The sequence below is a fragment of the Hevea brasiliensis genome, chromosome 5 (genome assembly GCF_030052815.1).
Source record: "Hevea brasiliensis isolate MT/VB/25A 57/8 chromosome 5, ASM3005281v1, whole genome shotgun sequence".
In the NCBI taxonomy this organism is placed as follows: Eukaryota; Viridiplantae; Streptophyta; class Magnoliopsida; order Malpighiales; family Euphorbiaceae; genus Hevea; species Hevea brasiliensis.
The window spans coordinates 109,020,444-109,041,134 of NC_079497.1; the positions used below are offsets into that span (position 1 = coordinate 109,020,444).

Here is a 20,691-nt window from a genome sequence, read left to right on the forward strand (position 1 = left end):
ATTAAAAATGGTAATATTTTGTGGCGAGTCGGGAACAGTTTTTTTTTTTTTTTTTTAATTTCAATCTGTTTATACTAATTAAATGGGCGGTAAATAAAAAAATCTTAGAAATACGTGTTGGCGCTTTGGGATCCCATGTCTTGCTTACTCACAGAAAATAGAAAACACAGGATTCAATGCAGTCCAAGATAAGTTTGCAATTTGGTTTACATAAGTAGTGGTTGGTTCCAATTGCTATTGTGGTTTTTGTTTGAAATACAAATACTCTCTCTATTTGTGTTTGATTAATTTTCTTTCTACTTTTCTCATGTGGGAAAAAAAATTATAGGGAAAAAAAAATTATTCCACAAAACAATAATCAACAGTTTAATATTCATTTCATATTTTCTTCCAAAACATCGATAAGCAATGGTATTATACAGCTTTTCACAGCAATGATATCATACAGCTTTTCATATTTTCTAGTTTTCTCATGTGGGCTTTGGTAAGTTTTGTCCCCATCTTTTTCCTGTGTTTTGAAAGTAGAACAAATCATGATTTCCTTTCTCTGGAATCTCTCCCCCATTTTTTTGCAGGTGTATCTATTTATATCTTCTCAGAGAGTTGCTGGTTGTCTAGTTGCTAAACCAATAAAAGAAGCATTCAAAGTCCTTCCTTGTTCAGTGGATAAAAGATCTGATGCTACTAAAAAGGATTCGAAATCAGATTCAACCACTCTTCGATTTGGGGAAATCATATTGCAGAGGGAAACCACAAAGAAAGCCCCCACTGTCAATTCTCTTGAAGTGTTGGATAGGAAGAGCAATGGAGCTATTGTCTGTGAAGAGAAAGCTGTATCCGCTATTTGTGGCATTAGAGCAATCTGGGTCACTCCCTCTAACAGAAGAAAGCGCATTGCCGTCCCGTTACTGGATGCTGTGAGGTAAATACGAGCCTTCAACTTGTATTATGATTCTGTTCGTTCTTTATGTACCTTTAACTGACTTGGCTGTTTATGATTACTCTTCCGCATATAAGCTCCACACATGCCTATTTAGTAAACTTGCAATTCATTTGGAGTTCTTTTTTGTCACGACCCAACCTATGGGCCGGACCGGCACTAGGACCTGGGCCAGCCTAAAGCCCCCGAGGCCCGTAGTAAGCCTAACTGTTCATTAGCCCAACTCTAAGGCCCATTTGGGCCCAAATTCAAGAAAACAAACGGACAGAGTCCGGCCATAAAATGGATTTTCCAACAGGGAGTTTTCGACTCACCCGACCTGTAAACACAACAAATACCCAATTGGGGAGCTCAGCTCACCCTCCACATACTCATCAGCATAAAAAAAAATAAATGGGAGCTCAGCTCCCTCATCCAATCCATCCAACATGCATAGAATATTAAGTTTACAGGTCCAAAAATAATAATTTAGTTTACAGACCCAAATCAAATAAACATTTCTAACACATGCGGAAATTCTAAGATTTAACAAGTTTATACAAACAGTAGTAATCGACCTGCGAGGGAGAAAGCAGGTTAACCTCAAAAATATCCTCCTGTGACCTGGAAAATTTTTTTGAACAGGAGTGAGCGTTCGACTCAGAGAGTAAAATATCAATTTTAACCATAATCTCTATAACTATCTAGTACTAATGCAACCTGTGGAGTGAAATGCAACAGCAACAACATTTTCACATCATAACATCAAAAAGGTAATTTGGAGCACTCACGCACCCTGTAACATCAATCATAATATATGGGAGCCGATTCCCTATACAGCTCTCTTAAATCCAACCTGGTGCCAGCGAAGAACTCAGCTCGGACTTCCACTTAATAACCAAATCGAGGGTCCCAGCGAAGAACTCAAGCCGTGACTACCCCTCGAAGGATCGGGTCCCAGCGAAGAACTCAAGCCGTGACTACCCGTCCTATCCATAGTCCACACCACATCACACTCACGCCAACGCACGCACACTGCTCCAAATTACCACAACAACATCATGGCACTTTAACAGTTATCAATGCAACATAAATCGTGCCTAGAGTTTAACTACATAAATACATGCATATAAGTGATGCATGGGCATGCTGAACATATAATAATATCGAAATTACAATTAAAATTAATATTTTACTCACAGACTTGACGGTGGTCACTGAGGCGACTGGGCGGAGGAAGAAGGCTGTCCCGGCTCACCTGACAATTTTTATTACAATCATTTAATAAATTTGACTCAATACAAACAAAGAAAAAGACCAAATACGTCCTAAGTCGTGCCGAAAATCCGGCAGAGTCTCCCCTATACCTAGGACCTACCCAACCTGCAAAAGGGCTCAAAACACACTTCTATATTTACAATCCATATATCCACAGCTCAATCATATCACACAGCCCCTCCTGGGCCCATCAAATCAATCATCCATCACAGTATGTAATATTTCAATTTAGTCCCTATAATTGACCATTTTTGCAAAAACTGACCAAATCAGCTCTAAAAATTCTAAAATTTTGCCCCGCGGTCCTTAGCAATATTACTAAACTATTACAAAAAGAATCATAATTTTCTAAGCTACCACGAATATTTTACGGATTTTTAATCCTATTTAAGCACTAGAAAATTACGAAAAAGCAAGGTTCGGGTTTACCTTTGCCGATTCCGACTTCGGGGACGCGCTCGGGACGTCTGACAATGGGGGGATAGCCAAAACCTTGATCCAATTCGAAGACTTTTCCGGTAACGGGTCTATCTGGCCGGAAATTCACAGACCCGGTCAACTGTCGAATTTTCGCGAATTGAGGATACCTACACGAAGCCCATAACACGGGGGTTAGTACATAAATTTTTCAGAATTTTCTAAGCTCATTAAATGCTCGGAAAAACACTGCGAAGTTCCGTGGGACCCACCGAAAACGGTGTCAAAAAAATTCAAAATTTATATCGCCGCGAAGCTCTCGACGAGTGGAGCGTGCTGGTACCCTCGGTTTTCTCGTGGGATTCACGGTTTTCGAGAAATCTAGCCCAAAAGTCGAAATGGGCTAAAATCTTCCCGAGCAAAAATCGGACAAACCGCTCGATGGATTTCGGCGTTCTTGGTGTCTATGGAAAGCTCTCGCCGAGTAGATGATTTTAGACACAAGACCCGGTCCAATTGGTGGCCGGATCGGCCGGATTTTGGCCGGAGAAGCCGAAACGCCGCGCGAGGGAGGGAATTCGCGCGCGGTTTCCGGCCGTTCTGGGCGGCGGCCGGCTGGCTGGGGAGGCTGGGTGGCGGCGCCGGTCGGCTGGGGTGGCAGGGGGAGGTGGCTGGCCGGCGGCAGGGGAGGGAGGAGAGAGAAAAGAGAGAGAAAAGGAAGAGGGAACGACGCGCGCGGGGAAGAAAAAGGGAAGGGAGCCGGTCCGATTCGACCGGTCCGATCCGGTCCGGTTCGATTCGGCCGGTTCGATTCGAAATACAAAATTTTGAATTTTTACTCTGCCTCGGGACCGAAAACGAGGTCCAAAAATTCCGAAAAAATTCCAGAAAACTCAGAAAAATACGTAGACTCCAAATATATTTTTAGTTTTGCCACGTGGTCTTTAAATTAATTTTTAAAAATCATCAAAGTTTATATTTTCGAAAAATCGAACCCGATTTTTAAAATCCGAAAAATCTCAAAAAAATTTCAAAAATTTAATAAAATTAAAATACAAAAAATGCTCATAAAATTTAAAATTTTGGGGTGTTACATTTTTGCTCCATATATTACTGCCGCTGATATAAGCTAAGAAGAAAATTGATCAGGTAGATGGAATTCTTCACTCGTTATTGAGGGTAGCCCACAAAAGCTTGAACCTGAACAAATGTCAGCTCTCAACTTGTGAAATTGATTTTTGAGCTGCACTATGTGGTTACAGTTTTATTAAATCCAGCAATTGAAAATTGGAGTTTATATGAGCTTGATTGGTTGGCATTTCCCTATTTCATAAAATAATGGAAAATTTATAATTTGGTTCTTGGGTGTTGTCCTATATTACATTTTAGTCCTTAGGTTTTGAGAAATTAATTATTTAATTCTTGAGTTTTGCATTATATTAAACTTTGGTTTTCAGATTTTAAGTAATGAATTATTTAGTCCATTTAATTTTAATATATAGAACAATTTAATCTCTATAATTTTAATGTTTATAACAATTTCATCCATTAAAAGAATGATTAAATTGTTAAATATATTAAAATTACAGAAATTAAAATGTAATATAGTGTAAAATTCAGAAACTGAATAATTAATTTTAAAAATCTTATGGACTAAAGTGTAATATAGTATAAAATTTATGAATTAAATAATTAATTTTCTAAAATTTAGGGACTAAAGTGTAATACAGGGTAAAGCTTAGGTACTAAATTGTAAATTTTCCTAAAATAACAAAGCAACTATGAGTCAATCTTCGAGAAGAGTCTTGAATTTCTTTCTGGTCAAGGGAGTGAACCCATATCCATTTATCTTGTCAATGATTGAAAAACTGTTCAAGTTGCTTATGGTTTGCAATTTGGTTTACATAAGTAGTGGTTGGTTCACTTATTTTTCTCTGCAACCTATGCAGGAAAAGTTTTTGCATAGGTTTTACTCTGCAACAATCTCAGATAGCATTCTCCCCACCAACGTCAGCAGGAAAGGCATTGGCATTCAGTTATACTGGAACTGCATCATTCATGGTGTACAAGCCTAATGCTGTGGACAGTTGAATGCCATGAAGCTGCAATTATGGTGACTAGTAGTTAGGTGTTGCAGTTTTTAATTATAATTTTGATCACAAGCAGTTGGATTTTCAAATGATTCACAATCAAGCAGTAAAAAATAAAAATGCCAACGATTCACCTCAACCCTTTACACAAATGAAGCTTTTTATATATATAAAAAAAAATGCGCATATGGAGAATTGGTTGTCATAAAGTTTTGTATAATGATGAGGAATGATGGTGTTGGGTCTCATTGAAAGAAGAAAGTTGGACATGAAAAATTAATTAAAAGAAAATGCTGCTCATGATGACTACACAATCTGAACCATGTGCTCAATTGCACGTTCTGGACTCCCTTCCCTCTTAGAATCCTTTTTCATCAATGTCAGATACATATATAGGTGCTACGTAAGATAATATCATGTGTGAAATAATTGGCTTAGATGAAAAGTATTTTTCTTAGCAACAAGAGTTTATTTAATTTAACTGTTGAATATAATTGATGATTGATAATAAATAATAGATAATTAATAGCTTTTGCTGATTGTTATTGGTTGATTATAGTTAATGTATTTTAAGTGTTTGATAAAATTTTGTTTAGCTATTATTGTTATATGTAAAATAACTAATAATGATGTATATCATATTATTTAATAAATATATAATTTTACAAGTAAACTTAATCAGGAACCTACATTTTACAAGATTTTGATTGAAGAAGCATATGGGCAATGTTCAGAACATGAGAGGAAAAGTGCCTACAGAAATCCCTCCTAACTCCTGAATATTGATTCATTAACAAAACAAAATAACTAGCAGATTTGAAGCAGTATGGACAGAACAGCTCTACCTCAGCAATTAGTTCAACATGAGAAATCACTGAACTATCTTTAGGGTAAATCGCAAAGGGATTACATAAATTTTAAAAATACGCAAAGTTTTGTAACAGGTAGACAGGCTACAACTGGAGACAAGCACCATATCAGGCAACAAATAAACCACCCTGTAAATGAGTTTAGTGATATATGCAGCAGAGCACGTCTTCCAATTCATAAATGCCCCAAAAGCGTGCAAGTAAGATAATCAACATTCATAAAAAACAACCCTACCTCTGCAAGAAACTCAGCTGAAGTAACTCCTGTTTCTTCCCTTAGTTCTCTCATTGCTGCAAATCTAAGGTCCTCCCATTCATCGGCACCACCCTGTAAAACACAGACTCATGATTCATGAAACAAATGCAATATAAAACCTTTTCTATTCTAACATTAACAGAACACTTTCTTGTAGGGCATCTAGTCTCAAAAATTATAATGGTCAGTGACAAAATGTTAACAGCACCAATTCACTGAGCATTACTGCATTAAGCAAGCATCAATCATAAAACCCACCCCTCAAACCTCTCACCCTCTGATAAAGCCATGAACAACTCATAAAAATGCTGTCAAATTAACTAGCAAATCCTTTAATCAGACAGTTTCGAATTCAATTCTTCAAAACATTACCCCATTGCATTTCTCATCAATTCAAATTAAGCTAAAAATAAATGAATCTACCTGATTCTTTTGCCATGCGTCCGGTATGTTCATCCTCAATGATCTACAAATCAAGCCAAAATTCGTGTAATTAACAACCCTAATAACAATTATCTTTGTATAAACACCAATATTTCGCTAAAGTTCTAACCTTTTTGGAGGCATTAACGAGACAAATTCGAACACTCTTTCTGTACCCTTGAGGAGGCGTTTCCATCGATAAGGCTGTTAGAGATAACGAAGTAGAAACCTTCGAGGATTTATTCTTCCACGTCAACAATGGCACGCCCGCAAATTTGCCAAGTTTTGAAGGGCAACTTCGACCTGAGAAGCGATAATATTGAGGATTTCGTGGAAGCTCATGCGACCCCCATTGCGATGCGTCGTTTTTACAGTTTCCGGTAAGTTACTTGGGAAAAAGCCATTAACCATCTGGTTTCCTCTCACGCGCTCTGCTATTAATTTATGCTATTCCGAAAAATTAAGAATCACATTTTTAATATAGAATTATTGAATTATTTAAAAAAATTAGAAAATGCTAAAAGATAATTAATTTTGATAAACTCAATACTTAATTATTAAAAAAATTTAATATGAAAATATATAAATTAATAAAATAATAAATTATTAAATTTATATATTTATAAAATATTGACAATTATAAAATTATAATTTTTTTATAATAAATTTCTCTTCTATAATTTTTTATTTTTATTGATATATTTTTATTTTTATTAATTTATTCTAAAAATTATAAATGCACGTACAATACATATATCATGAAAATAAAAAATTATTATATTATTATAATAACAATCAATATATTCTATAAAAAAATAATAAAAAATTATATATAAAAATATTAAATTACGGATACATACAACGAGTGAAGAAAATGTACAACACACATTTAAAAAAAATAGTATAATTAAAATATGTAATCACTCATAAAAATAAATAAATAAAGACTATTAAATAAAATACAAAAGTACCATCATAACGATCAATAACAAAGGCAAATAAAAAAAATAAAGATAAAAGGAAATATATGAAGAATCAAAATTAGAAACTCATCTTTGTATATATAAACAAATTTTAAGAATGAGAGTAAAAAATTTGAATAAAAATAATAAAAAAAATAACAAATCAAAAAATAATTTGAAAGCATTAAATGATAGAAAAAAGCTTGGTAATTTACAAATGGCACAAAATACTGACTATTTATAGGAAAAATGATGAAAAAAAATTCAAAATAAATTTAATTCAATCATTAAATAATTTTAATTTGAAAACTTTATACCATTAACTTTTGCATTGAAAGTTTGGCTATTCAATAATCAATGACCACTAAATATAATTTATTATTTTATTCTTTTAATTCATACGGAACATAAAACATTAATATAATAGTATTAAAAAAAGTAATAATTAATAAATTATATATATATTACAATAAAAATATCAAAAATAACTAAAAAAGCATAAAATTAATAATATTAAATTAATATGTGAAAAATAAAATTTTATTTCAATCGTTTATTAATTATATTATAAAAATATCAAAAAAATAATTAAATATTAAATATTAATAAAAATATTAATGATGCGTAAGTAATAACAAAAGCATTGTGAAATGATTTATATTAACTAAAATAATGATATTAATCATTCATTAATTTTATTATAAAAAATAAGAAAATAATATAAAATTGAATATTAATAGAAATTTAAATAAAATATTAAAGTAAATACCATTAAAAGAGAAATATATATATATATATTTGTATTTCCCAGTGGCAGCTGGTGAAGACGTTTCCAATTACACTTTCAGCAGTCCTGAAGTGATGAGAGTTTTTATTAAGCTAATAATCCTATTTAAATTAAAATTAATTAATTAAGTTATTCTATGTTAAATAGTATTTTCCTAATCGATTTAAGATTTAACCTTCGGATTTTTGTTAATAAAAAATATTTGGTAGGCTAATTTCTCTTTACTTTTATTCTTGTGTTGAATGTATATCATCTCCCTCATTCTCTCGAGATTTTCTGTTTGGTTATGGCATGGAGACAAGGCTTAGCTAAAGCTAGCGTGAGCTTTTTAATTAATAGTATTGCATAAATTTTATGAATTAAATTCAGTATTATCATTATTTTTTTTTCTTTCTGTGTTGTTTTTTTAGTGAAAATGGCAAAAACTAAGGCTTCCTCAAAAAAGCAGCAAAAGCGTGGTGTTGATTTCAAGGTGATTGCTAGCAACACTCTACCATTACTGTTTTATGTACTGAATTTTATGCCTTTTATTGATGGATTTCTTTTAATGTTTAGATAGCTATAGAGATTATGATTAAAATTGATATTTTACTCTCTGAGTCGAACGCTCTTTCTTGTTCACCATATTTTTCCAGACTAGAGGAGAAGACCTTTTTCAGAATAACCTGTTCCTTCCCTCACAGGTTATAAAAAATAAAAAAATTTCTTAACTGTATTATTATTATATACATTTGTAATTTAGAACTCTGCATGTACTAATAGTAGCATTAATCTAGTTAGGGACTGCATGAGTTTAAGTTTTGTATTAACAAATAAAATTTTTTTATGAGTTTTAAATAGTTGTAAATGATGTAACAGGGTTGAGCTGGGCTCCCCTAATTTTAGTTTCTGATAATTACTGGGCTAAGTTGGCCCGAAATAAAATTATAACAGTTTAATTTAAATTATTTTATATGCATATTGGGCCTAAATTGTGGGCTTGGTCATGGGTTGAGAACAGTAAGGCTTACTACGGGCCTTGGGGGCTTTATGCCGGCCCAGGTCCTAGTGCCGGTCCGGCCCATAGGTTGGGTCGTGACAAATAAATAGTTAAAATGTATATTATATGATATACTTATACTATTATATTATATAATATATTTAATCTTAAATTATATATGCACCTTATATTAAAGATTATATAATTTAGGTATAGCTAAAAGATATATTATATGATATATTATATATTAATAACTCAATTCAAAACTTAAATGCTAATTCAAGTATGACTTTTTAAGGAAATAATTATATAAAATTATTTTAAGAACCGATAACCGAACTGAAATCAAATCAAACGAATCGGGCAGAAAAAGCATCTGAATCAAATCAAAACAATGAAGAACGAGCGAATCGTACCAAATTTTCAAAATTAGTTCGATTTGGTTCCTAAGCGATAAAGTGTTGATTCAGTTTATTTCGGGATTTGCCTAGAAACCGAAATCGAACCGAAATTTCGAAATTTTGGTACGGTTCATATTCGATTCTTTATTGTTTCGGTTTCAGTTTGGTACAGTTCTCGGTTTTTTGATTCCGGTTTGATTCGGTACGATTCCAGTTCAGTTCTCGGTTCTTAAAATAATTTTATGTAATTATTTTCTTAAAAAGTCATACTTGAATTAGCATTTAAGTTTTGAATTGAGTTATTAATACATAATATATCATATAATATATCTTTTAGCTATATCTAAATTATATAATATTTAATTATGAGGTGCATATATAACTTAGGATTAAATATATTATATAATATATAAATATATCATATAATATACATTTTAACTATTTATTAATCATATAATATTTAACTATAAGAAACAAATATAATTAAGAATTAATATATATATATATATATATATATATATATATATATAAAAGATAATAGTATATTTATAATTAAGAATGATAAAGTAATTTAATGTATTTATAACTAAAATTATTAAAAAAATATAGAAAAATGAAATGTAATATTAAGTTATATTTAATTTATAATTATATATACATACATAAGTATATATAATTATATTGAAAGCATATAATACATTTAAAAAAAAAACATAGAAAAGCATATATATAAATTCGGTTCTTGGTTCGGTTATTAGTAAAGAACTAGAACCGAACTAAAGTATCAAAATAAATTCGGTTCGGTACGGTTCTTGCTGGTTTGATACGGTTTTTCAGTTCGGTTCGGTTCTCTCAAGAACCGTGCACAGTCATACTAGGCAAATCCCAAACTAAACTGGAACCGAACACCCCTACTTATAAACAAAATTACCTCATTTCTTTGAAAAGAAAGCTCTGACATCTAGGTCACTGGAACTAGCTGGATGCAATGAAACAATAGTTCTGAAAACAGAAGGAAACAACATTTCAATTACAACAGCCTTATCGGTGGTGACAGGTGTAGACCCTTATTTTGTGATGAGTATGTGTATTGAGACCGTGGGAAACCCGATGATGAAAAATTATATAACTGTAAGATGTAATTGGAGGCATGGAGCTGAATTATTAATTCCGTGGGATGATCTTGAAATAATAATAATAATAATAATAATAATAATAATAATAATAATAATAATAATAATAATAAAGTTTTGGGGAAATTAATTTAATTAAATTTAAATAAAATTTTATTTTGTTTAAATTTAATATGGGTAGTTCTTAAATGGATCTAATTAAGTTTAATTGGGTTCCATGGGCCTAAGAAAGCCTAGGAATTTTAAATGGGACCCATTTAATTATTTTCTGAAAATTAAAATAACAAAATATCTCTCTCCTTCTTGGCCCCACTCTCTTCCTCACTCCCTATTGGTGTCACCCTCTTTCCCTCTCTTTCTATTGGTTGGAACACCTCACCCATATTCCAGTCTCATCCAAATTCATCAATCATAATCATTTATCTGAACTTTATCACACTAGGACTCCAAACCCTACCACACTCCGCCTTCCATTTTTTCCTGTCTTCCTATTAGTTGAACACCTCACCAATATTCCAGTCTTATTCGAATTCTGCAATCGTAGTTGTTTAAGTCATCTAAACTATATCACCAAAAACTCCAAATCCTATCACACATCTCTCCCAAAACCCTATAAATACCCTACTAGAGAAGGGAAGAAGGGAATAATGGAAGAGGATGAAAAAGGAAGAGAAAATTCAGAGCTATAGGAAATTTAGAGATATTCAAACTCTTGGAGTTCTTCCTTATTTTTTCCTTTCTTCAAGAAGATTTTCATACAAGATTTCTGGAAGGTCAGTTTTTATTATTTTCTTTTCAAGATCTATGCCATACAATATTTTAATTCTATGCTCTTTGTCTTCAATTTATTTTATATGTTCATATAGATCATATAATCATGTTTAATTTGAGGAGATACACAACTCTGCACATGTTTAGTTTCTGTCTCTCGTATTTTTATTATTTTTCTTTATTTTCTGAATCTGTAAAAAATTTGTAAAAATTATATTCATATTCTACACGAAATTCCATTAATTTTAGGCTCAAGAATCACTAAAAAAGCTTTAATATTTTGTAAGTTATGACTGTTTGAAGTTAGGGTTCCTGTAAAATCTGATTTGCAGGATATCTGACTTGTGGAGCCTATATCTCCCTTGTTTCTTAATATTTTTGTATAAATCTAGTGTCTAAAATTAACTTCAGAATCTTATGAATCTTTTTCAATTGGTTTTGCATTCATATCTATTATGGTTAATGAGTTATGAATTTTACAAAAAAGTAGTACGATTCTGTTACTTAGAAAAGTTACGATTTATGTAGACCATTCGGCTAGGGTTTTGTTTGATTTATAAATTTTATGATCTTGTATGATATGTAGGCTGTCTTCTGTAATTTTTTTATGATTTTTAGACATGTATAACTATTTTTAAAAAATCGGATTTCTTGCTACCATTAATCTGCCAGAATTTGGAAATTGTATATTTATGCATGTTCTTGTATTTTCTTGGGTTTTAATTGATATTTGATCTATTTTTCTGTGTTCTTTTAATTCAAGAAGTGTTATGAAGTGTTTGGATCATGTTAGAATACTTAGACCATTAGGTGGTTGTAACTAATTAGAAATCTTAACCCTTTAGGAGGCTAGAGTTAGAATCTAATGTAAATTGTTATTAAAAAAAATAGTATAATTAAAATATGTCATCACTCATAAAAATAAATAAATAAAGACTATTAAATAAAATATAAAAGTGCCATCATAACGATCAATAACAAAGGCAAATAAAAAAAATAAAGATAAAAGGAAATATATGAAGAATCAAAATTGGAAACTCATCTTTTTATATATAAACAAATTTTAAGAATGAGAGTAAAAAATTTGAATAAAAATAATAAAAAATATAACAAATCAAAAAACAATTTGAAAGCATTAAATGATAGAAAAAAGCTTGGTAATTTACAAATGGCACAAAATCCTGACTATTTATAGGAAAAATGATGAAAAAAAATTTAAAATAAATTTAATTCAATCATTAAATAATTTTAATTTGAAAACTTTATACCATTAACTTTTGCATTGAAAGTTTGGCTATTCAACAATCAATGACCACTAAATATAATTTATTATTTTATTCTTTTAATTCATACGAAACATAAAACATTAATATAATAGTATTAAAAAAAGTAATAATTAATAAATTATATATATATATATATATATATATTACAATAAAAATATCAAAAATAACTAAAAAAGCATAAAATTAATAATATTAAATTAATATGTGAAAAATAAAATTTTATTTCAATCGTTTATTAATTATATTATAAAAATATCAAAAAATAATTAAAAATTAAAAATTAATAAAAATATAAATGATGCGTAAGTAATAACAAAAGCATTGTGAAATGATTTATATTAACTAAAATAATGATATTAATCATTCATTAATTTTATTATAAAAAATAAGAAAATAATATAAAATTGAATAGTAATAGAAATTTAAATAAAATATTAAAGTAAATACCATATATATATATATATATATATATATATATATTTGTGTTTCCCGGTGACAGCTGGTGAAGACGTTTCCAAGTACACTTTCAGCAGTCCTAAAGTGATGAGAGTTTTTATTAAGCTAATAATTCTATTTAAATTAAAATTAGTTAATTAAGTTATTCTATGTTAAATAGTATTTTCCTAATCGATTTAAGATTTAACCTTTGGATTTTTGTCAATAAAATATATTTGGTAGGCTAATTTCTCTCTACTTTTATTCTTTGTGTTGAATGTATATCATCTCCCTCACTCTCTCGAGATTTTCTATTTGGTTATGGCATGGAGACAAGGCTTAGCTAAAGCTAGCATGAGCTTTTTAATTAATGGCATTGCATAAATTTTATGAATTAAATTCAATATTTTTATTATTTTTTTTTTCTTTGTGTTGTTTTTTTAGTGAAAATGGCAAAAACTAAGGCTTCATCAAAAAAGCAGCAAAAGCGTGGCGTCGATTTCAAGGTGATTGCTAGCAACACTCTACCATTCCTGTTTTATGTATTGAATTTTATGCCTTTTATCAATAGATTTCTTTTATTGTTTAGATAGCTATAGAGATTATAGTTAAAATTGATATTTTACTCTCTGAGTCGAACGCTCACTCCTGTTCACCATATTTTTCCAGGCTAGAGGAGAAGACATTTTTAAGAATAACCTGTTCCTTTCCTCGCAGGTTATAAAAAATAAAAAAATTTCTTAACTGTATTATTATTATCTAAATTTGTAATTTAGAACTCTGCATGTACTAGTGGTAGCATTAATCCTGTTAGGGATTGCATAAATTTAAGTTTGGTATTAATAAATGAAAAATTTTTATGAGTTTTAAATAGTTGTAAATGATGTAACAGGGTTGAGCTGGGCTCTCCTAATTTTAGTTTCTGATAATTACTGGGCTAAGTTATTAATCATATAATATTTAACTATAAGAAACAAATATAATTAAGAATTAATATATATATATATATATATATATAAGATAATAGTATATTTATAATTAAGAATGATAAAGTAATTTAATGTATTTATTACTAAAATTATTAAAAAAATATAGAAAAATGAAATGTAATATTATGTTATATTTAATTTATAATTATATATACATACACATAAGTATATATAATTATATTGAAAGCATATAATACATTTAAAAAAAAAACATAGAAAAGCATATATATAAATTCGGTTCTTGGTTCGGTTTCGGTTCGGTTATTAGTAAAGAAGCAGAACCGAACTAAAGTATCAAAATAAATTCAGTTCGGTACGGTTCTTGTCGGTTTGATACGATTTTTCGGTTCGGTTCTCTCAAGAACCGTGCACAGTCATACTAGGCAAATCCCAAACTAAACTGGAACCGAACGCCCCTACTAATAAACAAAATTACCTCATCTGCTGAAAAGAAAGCTACAACATCTTGGTCAATAGAACTAGCTGGATGCAATGAAACAATAGCTCTGAAAACAGAAGGAAACAACATTTCAATTACAACAGCCTTATCGGTGGTGACAGGGCCCTGTAATTCTGTTCTTAGTTTATTTAAAGCATGAAAAGTATAGTCTTTTGATGTTTCAACAGGATTTTCGTTCATAAGTGAAACTTTTTTAATAAATCTTAATAGATTTCTATCTCTGATCTTAATAGATTACTATCTCTATCTTAACTATAATTATTTATGAAAAAATATTTTAATACAAAAATATTTAAATTTATATAAAAAAAATTATTTTTATCAACCAAACATATGATTTCTTTTATTAATTTTTGAAGTTTTCTTTTAATTTAAATTATTATGAGTTCATTAAAAAATGTTACATATAAAATAAATTTATATTTTTAATTATAAATATAGTTCTAAAATTTTTAATTATTGATTAATATGTAAGTTAATACATTTATTTTTGAGTTTATATATAACAATGAAAAAAAAGCATAAAAGTTAATATTTGTTTATTTAAAAAAATTTAACTATAATATGTAATATATAATAAAATCATATGAATCTAAAATTTTTAAATAATATATAATTATGCATATAAAACAAATTATATATATGAGAAGAAATTTAAATGTATAAATATATATTATTTAAAATATATATTATTTAAAATATTGAGTTTAATTATAAAATTAATATAATTAATAGGGTGAGTAAATTTATAATACTAATTTTTTAATTTTAAAATAGTATATTATTAAAAATTTAAAAATATTAATGTGTGTACATATTAAAAAATATAATAATTTTTTAATACTATAATCTTATTATAACTTGGTAAATAGTGAATACAATATAAAAAAATTAAGAATCATATTTTTAATATAGAATTATTGAATTATTTAAAAAAAATCATAAAATGCTAAAAGTTAATTAATTTTGATAAACTCAATATTTAATTATTGAAAAAATTTAATACGAAAATATATGAACCAATAAAATAATAAATTGTTAAATTTATATATTTATAAAACATTGACAATTATAAAATTATAATTTTTTTTATAATAAATTTCTCTTCTATAAATTTTTATTTTCAATGATATACTTTTATTTTTATTAATTTATTCTAAAAATTATAAATGCACGTACAATACATATGTCATGAAAATAAAAAATTATTATATTATTATAATAATAATCAATATATTCTATAAAAAATTATATATAAAAATATTAAATTACGGATACATACAACGAGTGAAGAAAATGTACAATACACATTTAAAAAAATTAGTATAATTAAAATATGTCATCACTCATAAAAATAAATAAATAAAGACTGTTAAATAAAATATAAAAGTGCCATCATAACGATCAATAACAAAGACAAATAAAAAAAATAAAGATAAAAGGAAATATATGAAGCATCAAAATTAGAAACTCATCTTTGTATATATAAACAAATTTTAAGAATGAGAGTAAAAAATTTGAATAAAAATAATAAAAAATATAACAAATCAAAAAACAATTTGAAAGCATTAAATGATAGAAAAAGGCTTGGTAATTTACAAATGGCACAAAATACTGACTATTTATAGGAAAAATGATGAAAAAAAATTCAAAATAAATTTAATTCAATCATTAAATAATTTTAATTTGAAAACTTTATACCATTAACTTTTGCATTGAAAGTTTGGCTATTCAATAATCAATGACCACTAAATATAATTTATTATTTTATTCTTTTAATTCATACGGAATATAAAACAGTAATATAATAGTATTAAAAAAAGTAATAATTAATAAATTATATATATATAAATATATTACAATAAAAATATCAAAAATAACTAAAAAAGCATAAAATTAATAATATTAAATTAATATGTGAAAAATAAAATTTTATTTCAATCGTTTATTAATTATATTATAAAAATATCAAAAAAATAATTAAATATTAAATATTAATAAAAATATAAATGATGCGTAAGTAATAACAAAAGCATTGTGAAATGATTTATATTAACTAAAATAATGATATTAATCATTCATTAATTTTATTATAAAAAATAAGAAAATAATATAAAATTGAATATTAATAGAAATTTAAATAAAATATTAAAGTAAATACCATTAAAAGAGAAATATATATATATATATATATATATATATATATATTTGTATTTCCCAGTGGCAGCTGGTGAAGACGTTTCCAATTACACTTTCAGCAGTCCGGAAGTGATGAGAGTTTTTATCAAGCTAATAATCCTATTTAAATTAAAATTAGTTAATTAAGTTATTCTATGTTAAATAGTATTTTCCTAATCAATTTAAGATTTAACCTTCGGATTTTTGTTAATAAAAGATATTTGGTAGGCTAATTTCTCTCTACTTTTATTATTTGTGTTGAATGTATATCATCTCCCTCACTCTCTCGAGATTTTCTGTTTGGTTATGGCATGGAGACAAGGCTTAGCTAAAGCTAGCGTGAGCTTTTTAATTAATGGCATTGCATAAATTTTATGAATTAAATTCAATATTTTCATTATTTTTTTTTCTTTCTGTGTTGTTTTTTTAGTGAAAATGGCAAAAACTAAGGCTTCCTCAAAAAAGCAGCAAAAGCGTGGTGTTGATTTCAAGGTGATTGCTAGCAACACTCTACCATTACTGTTTTATGTACTGAATTTTATGCCTTTTATTGATGGATTTCTTTTATTGTTTAGATAGCTATAGAGATTATGGTTAAAATTGATATTTTACTCTCTGAGTCGAACGCTCATTCTTGTTCACCATATTTTTCCAGACTAGGAATAACCTGTTCCTTCCCTCACAGGTTATAAAAAATAAAAAAATTTCTTAACTGTATTATTATTATATACATTTGTAATTTAGAACTCTGCATGTACTAGTAGTAGCATTAATCTTGTTAGGAACTGCATGAGTTTAAGTTTTGTATTAACAAATAAAATTTTTTTATGAGCTTTAAATAGTTGTAAATGATGTAACAGGGTTGAGCTGGGCTCCCCTAATTTTAGTTTCTGATAATTACTGGACTAAGTTGGCCCGAAATAAAATTATAACAGTTTAATTTAAATTATTTTATATGCATATTGGGCCTAAACTGTGAGCTTGGTTATGGGTTGAGAATAATAAGGCCTACTATGGGCCTTGGGGGCTTTATGCCGGCCCAGGTCCTAGTGCCAGTCCGGCCCATAGGTTGGGTTGTGACAAATAAATAGTTAAAATGTATATTATATGTTATACTTATACTATTATATTATATTATATATTTAATCTTAAATTATATATGCACCTTATATTAAAGATTATATAATTTAGGTATAGCTAAAAGATATATTATATGATATATTATATATTAATAACTCAATTCAAAACTTTAATGCTAATTCAAATATGACTTTTTAAGTAAATAATTATATAAAATTATTTTAAGAACCGATAATCGAACTTAAATCGTACCGAACCGAATCGGAACCGAAAAACTGTACCGAACTGAAATCAAAACAATGAAGAACCGAACCGGAACTGTACCAAATTTTCAAAATTCTGGTTCAGTTTCGGTTCCTAGGCAGTAGGGGTGTTCAGTTCCAGTTCATTTTGGGATTTGCTTAGGAACCGAAATCGAACCGGAATTTCAAAATTTTTGTACGGTTCATATTCGATTCTTTATTGTTTCGGTTTCAGTTTGGTACAGTTCTCGGTTTTTTTATTCTGGTTTGATTCGATACGATTTCAGTTCAGTTATTGATTCTTAAAATAATTTTATGTAATTATTTTCTTAAAAAGTCATACTTGAATTAGCATTTAAATTTTGAATTGAGTTATTAATACATAATATATCATATAATATATCTTTTAGCTATATCTAAATTATATAATATTTAATTGAGGTGCATATATTACTTAGGATTAAATATATTATATAATATATAAATATATCATATAATATACATTTTAACTATTTATTAATCATATAATATTTAACTATAAGAAACAAATATAATTAAGAATTAATATATATATATATATATATATATATATATATATATATATAAGATAATAATATATTTGTAATTAAGAATGATAAAGTAATTTAATGTATTTATAACTAAAATTATTAAAAAAATATAGAAAAATGAAATGTAATATTAAGTTATATTTAATTTATAATTATATATACATACATAAGTATATATAATTATATTGAAAGCATATAATACATTTAAAATAAAAAACATAGAAAAGCATATATATAAATTCAGTTCTTGGTTCGGTTTTTAGTAAAGAACCAGAACCAAACTAAAGTATCAAAATAAATTCGGTTCGGTACGGTTCTTGTCGGTTTGATACGGTTTTTCAGTTCAGTTCAGTTCTCTCAAGAACCGTGCACAGTCATACTAGGCAAATCCCAGACTAAACTGGAACCGAACGCCCCTACTTATAAACAAAATTATCTCATTTGCTGAAAAGAAAGCTACAGCATCTAGGTCAATGGAACTAGCTGGATGCAATGAAACAATAGCTCTGAAAACAGAAGGAAACACATTTCAATTACAACAGCCTTATCGGTGGTGACAGGTGTAGGCCCTTATTTTGTAATGAATATGTGCATTGAGGCCGTGGGAAACCCAATGATGAAAAATTATATGACTGTAAGATGTAATTGGAGACATGGAGCTGAATTATTAATTCCGTGGGATGATCTTGAAATAATAATAATAATAATAATAATAATAATAATAATAATAATAATAATAATAAAGTTTTGGGGAAATTAATTTAATTAAATTTAAATAAAATTTTATTTTGTTTAAATTTAATATGGTTAGTTCTTAAATGGATCTAATTAAGTTTAATTGGGTTCCATGGGCCTAATAAAGCCTAGAAATTTTAAATGGGACCCATTTAATTATTTTCTGAAAATTAAAATAACAAAATATCTCTCTCCTTCTTGGCCCCACTCTCTTCCTCACTCCCTATTGGTGTCACCCTCTTTCCCTCTCTTTCTATTGGTTGGAACACCTCACCCATATTCCAGTCTCATCCAAATTCATCAATCATAGTTATTTAAGTTATCTGAACTTTATCACACTAGGACTCCAAACCCTACCACACTCCGCCTTCCATTTTTTCCTGTCTTCCTATTAGTTGAACACCTCACCAATATTCCAGTCTTATTCGAATTCTGCAATCGTAGTTGTTTAAGTCATCTAAACTTTATCACCAAAAACTCCAAATCCTATCACACATCTCTCCCAAAACCCTATAAATACCCTACTAGAGAAGGGAAGAAGGGAAGAAGGGAAGAGGAGGAAAAAGGAAGAGAAAATTCAGAGCTATAAGAAATTTAGAGATATTCAAGCTATTGGAGTTCTTCCTTATTTTTTCTTTTCTTCAAGAAGATTTTCATACAAGATTTCTGGAAGGTCAGTTTTTATTATTTTCTTTTCAAGATCTATGTCATACAATATTTTAATTCTATGCTCTTTGTCTTCAATTTATTTTATATGTTCATATAGATCATATAATCATGTTTAATTTGAGGGGATACACAACTCTGCACATGTTTAGTTTCTGTCTCTCGTATTTTTATTATTTTTCTTTATTTTCTGAATCTGTAAAAAATTTGTAAAAATTATATTCATATTCTACACGAAATTTCATTAATTTTAGGCTCAAGAATCACTAAAAAAGCTTTAATATTTTGTAAGTTATGGCTGTTTGAAGTTAGGGTTCCTGTAAAATCTGATTTGCAGGATATCTGACTTGTGGAGCCCATATCTCCCTTGTTTCTTAATATTTTTGTGTAAATCTAGTGTCTAAAATTAACTTCAGAATCTTATGAATCTTTTCCAATTGGTTTTGCATTCATATCTATTATGGTTAATGAGTTATGAATTTTACAAAAAAGTAGTACGATTCTGTTACTTAGAAAAGTTACGATTTATGTAGACCATTCGGCTAGGGTTTTGTTTGATTTATAAATTTTATGATCTTGTATGATATGTAGGCTGTCTTCTGTAATTTTTTTATGATTTTTAGACATGTATAACTATTTTTAAAAAATCGGATTTCTTGCTACCATTAATCTGCCAGAATTTGGAAATTGTATATTTATGCATGTTCTTGTATTTTCTTGGGTTTTAATTGATATTTGATCTATTTTTCTGTGTTCTTTTAATTCA

General features: G+C 28.3%; 2 protein-coding genes across 4 annotated transcripts; one reads left to right on the forward strand and one right to left on the reverse strand.

Annotated features, from left to right (window-relative positions):
- Positions 1 to 472: 472 nt before the first annotated feature.
- LOC131180151 (protein CHROMOSOME TRANSMISSION FIDELITY 7-like) lies at positions 473 to 926 on the forward strand. The gene is made up of 2 exons (XM_058147776.1): positions 473 to 484; positions 576 to 926. Exons 1-2 carry the CDS (start codon positions 473 to 475, stop codon positions 924 to 926), a joined length of 363 nt encoding a protein of 120 aa, XP_058003759.1.
- A 3,498-nt stretch (positions 927 to 4,424) lies between these two features.
- Positions 4,425 to 6,917, reverse strand: LOC110637238 (nudix hydrolase 26, chloroplastic-like). Of its 3 annotated transcripts, none has more exons than XM_058147390.1 (4): positions 6,654 to 6,887; positions 6,383 to 6,591; positions 5,809 to 5,901; positions 4,425 to 4,716 (listed from the first exon to the last, which is right to left on the reverse strand). In XM_058147390.1, the coding sequence occupies exons 1-4, from the start codon at positions 6,661 to 6,663 to the stop codon at positions 4,651 to 4,653; spliced, it is 378 nt and encodes a 125-aa protein (XP_058003373.1). In that variant the 5' UTR covers positions 6,664 to 6,887; the 3' UTR covers positions 4,425 to 4,650. The 3 variants fall into 3 exon arrangements, with proteins under 3 accessions (XP_058003373.1, XP_058003375.1, XP_058003374.1); XM_058147392.1 differs by lacking the exon at positions 4,425 to 4,716 and adding an exon at positions 5,367 to 5,390 and having other exon boundaries at positions 6,654 to 6,911; XM_058147391.1 differs by lacking the exon at positions 4,425 to 4,716 and adding an exon at positions 5,381 to 5,479 and having other exon boundaries at positions 6,654 to 6,917.
- Between the last annotated feature and the right edge of the window lie 13,774 nt (positions 6,918 to 20,691).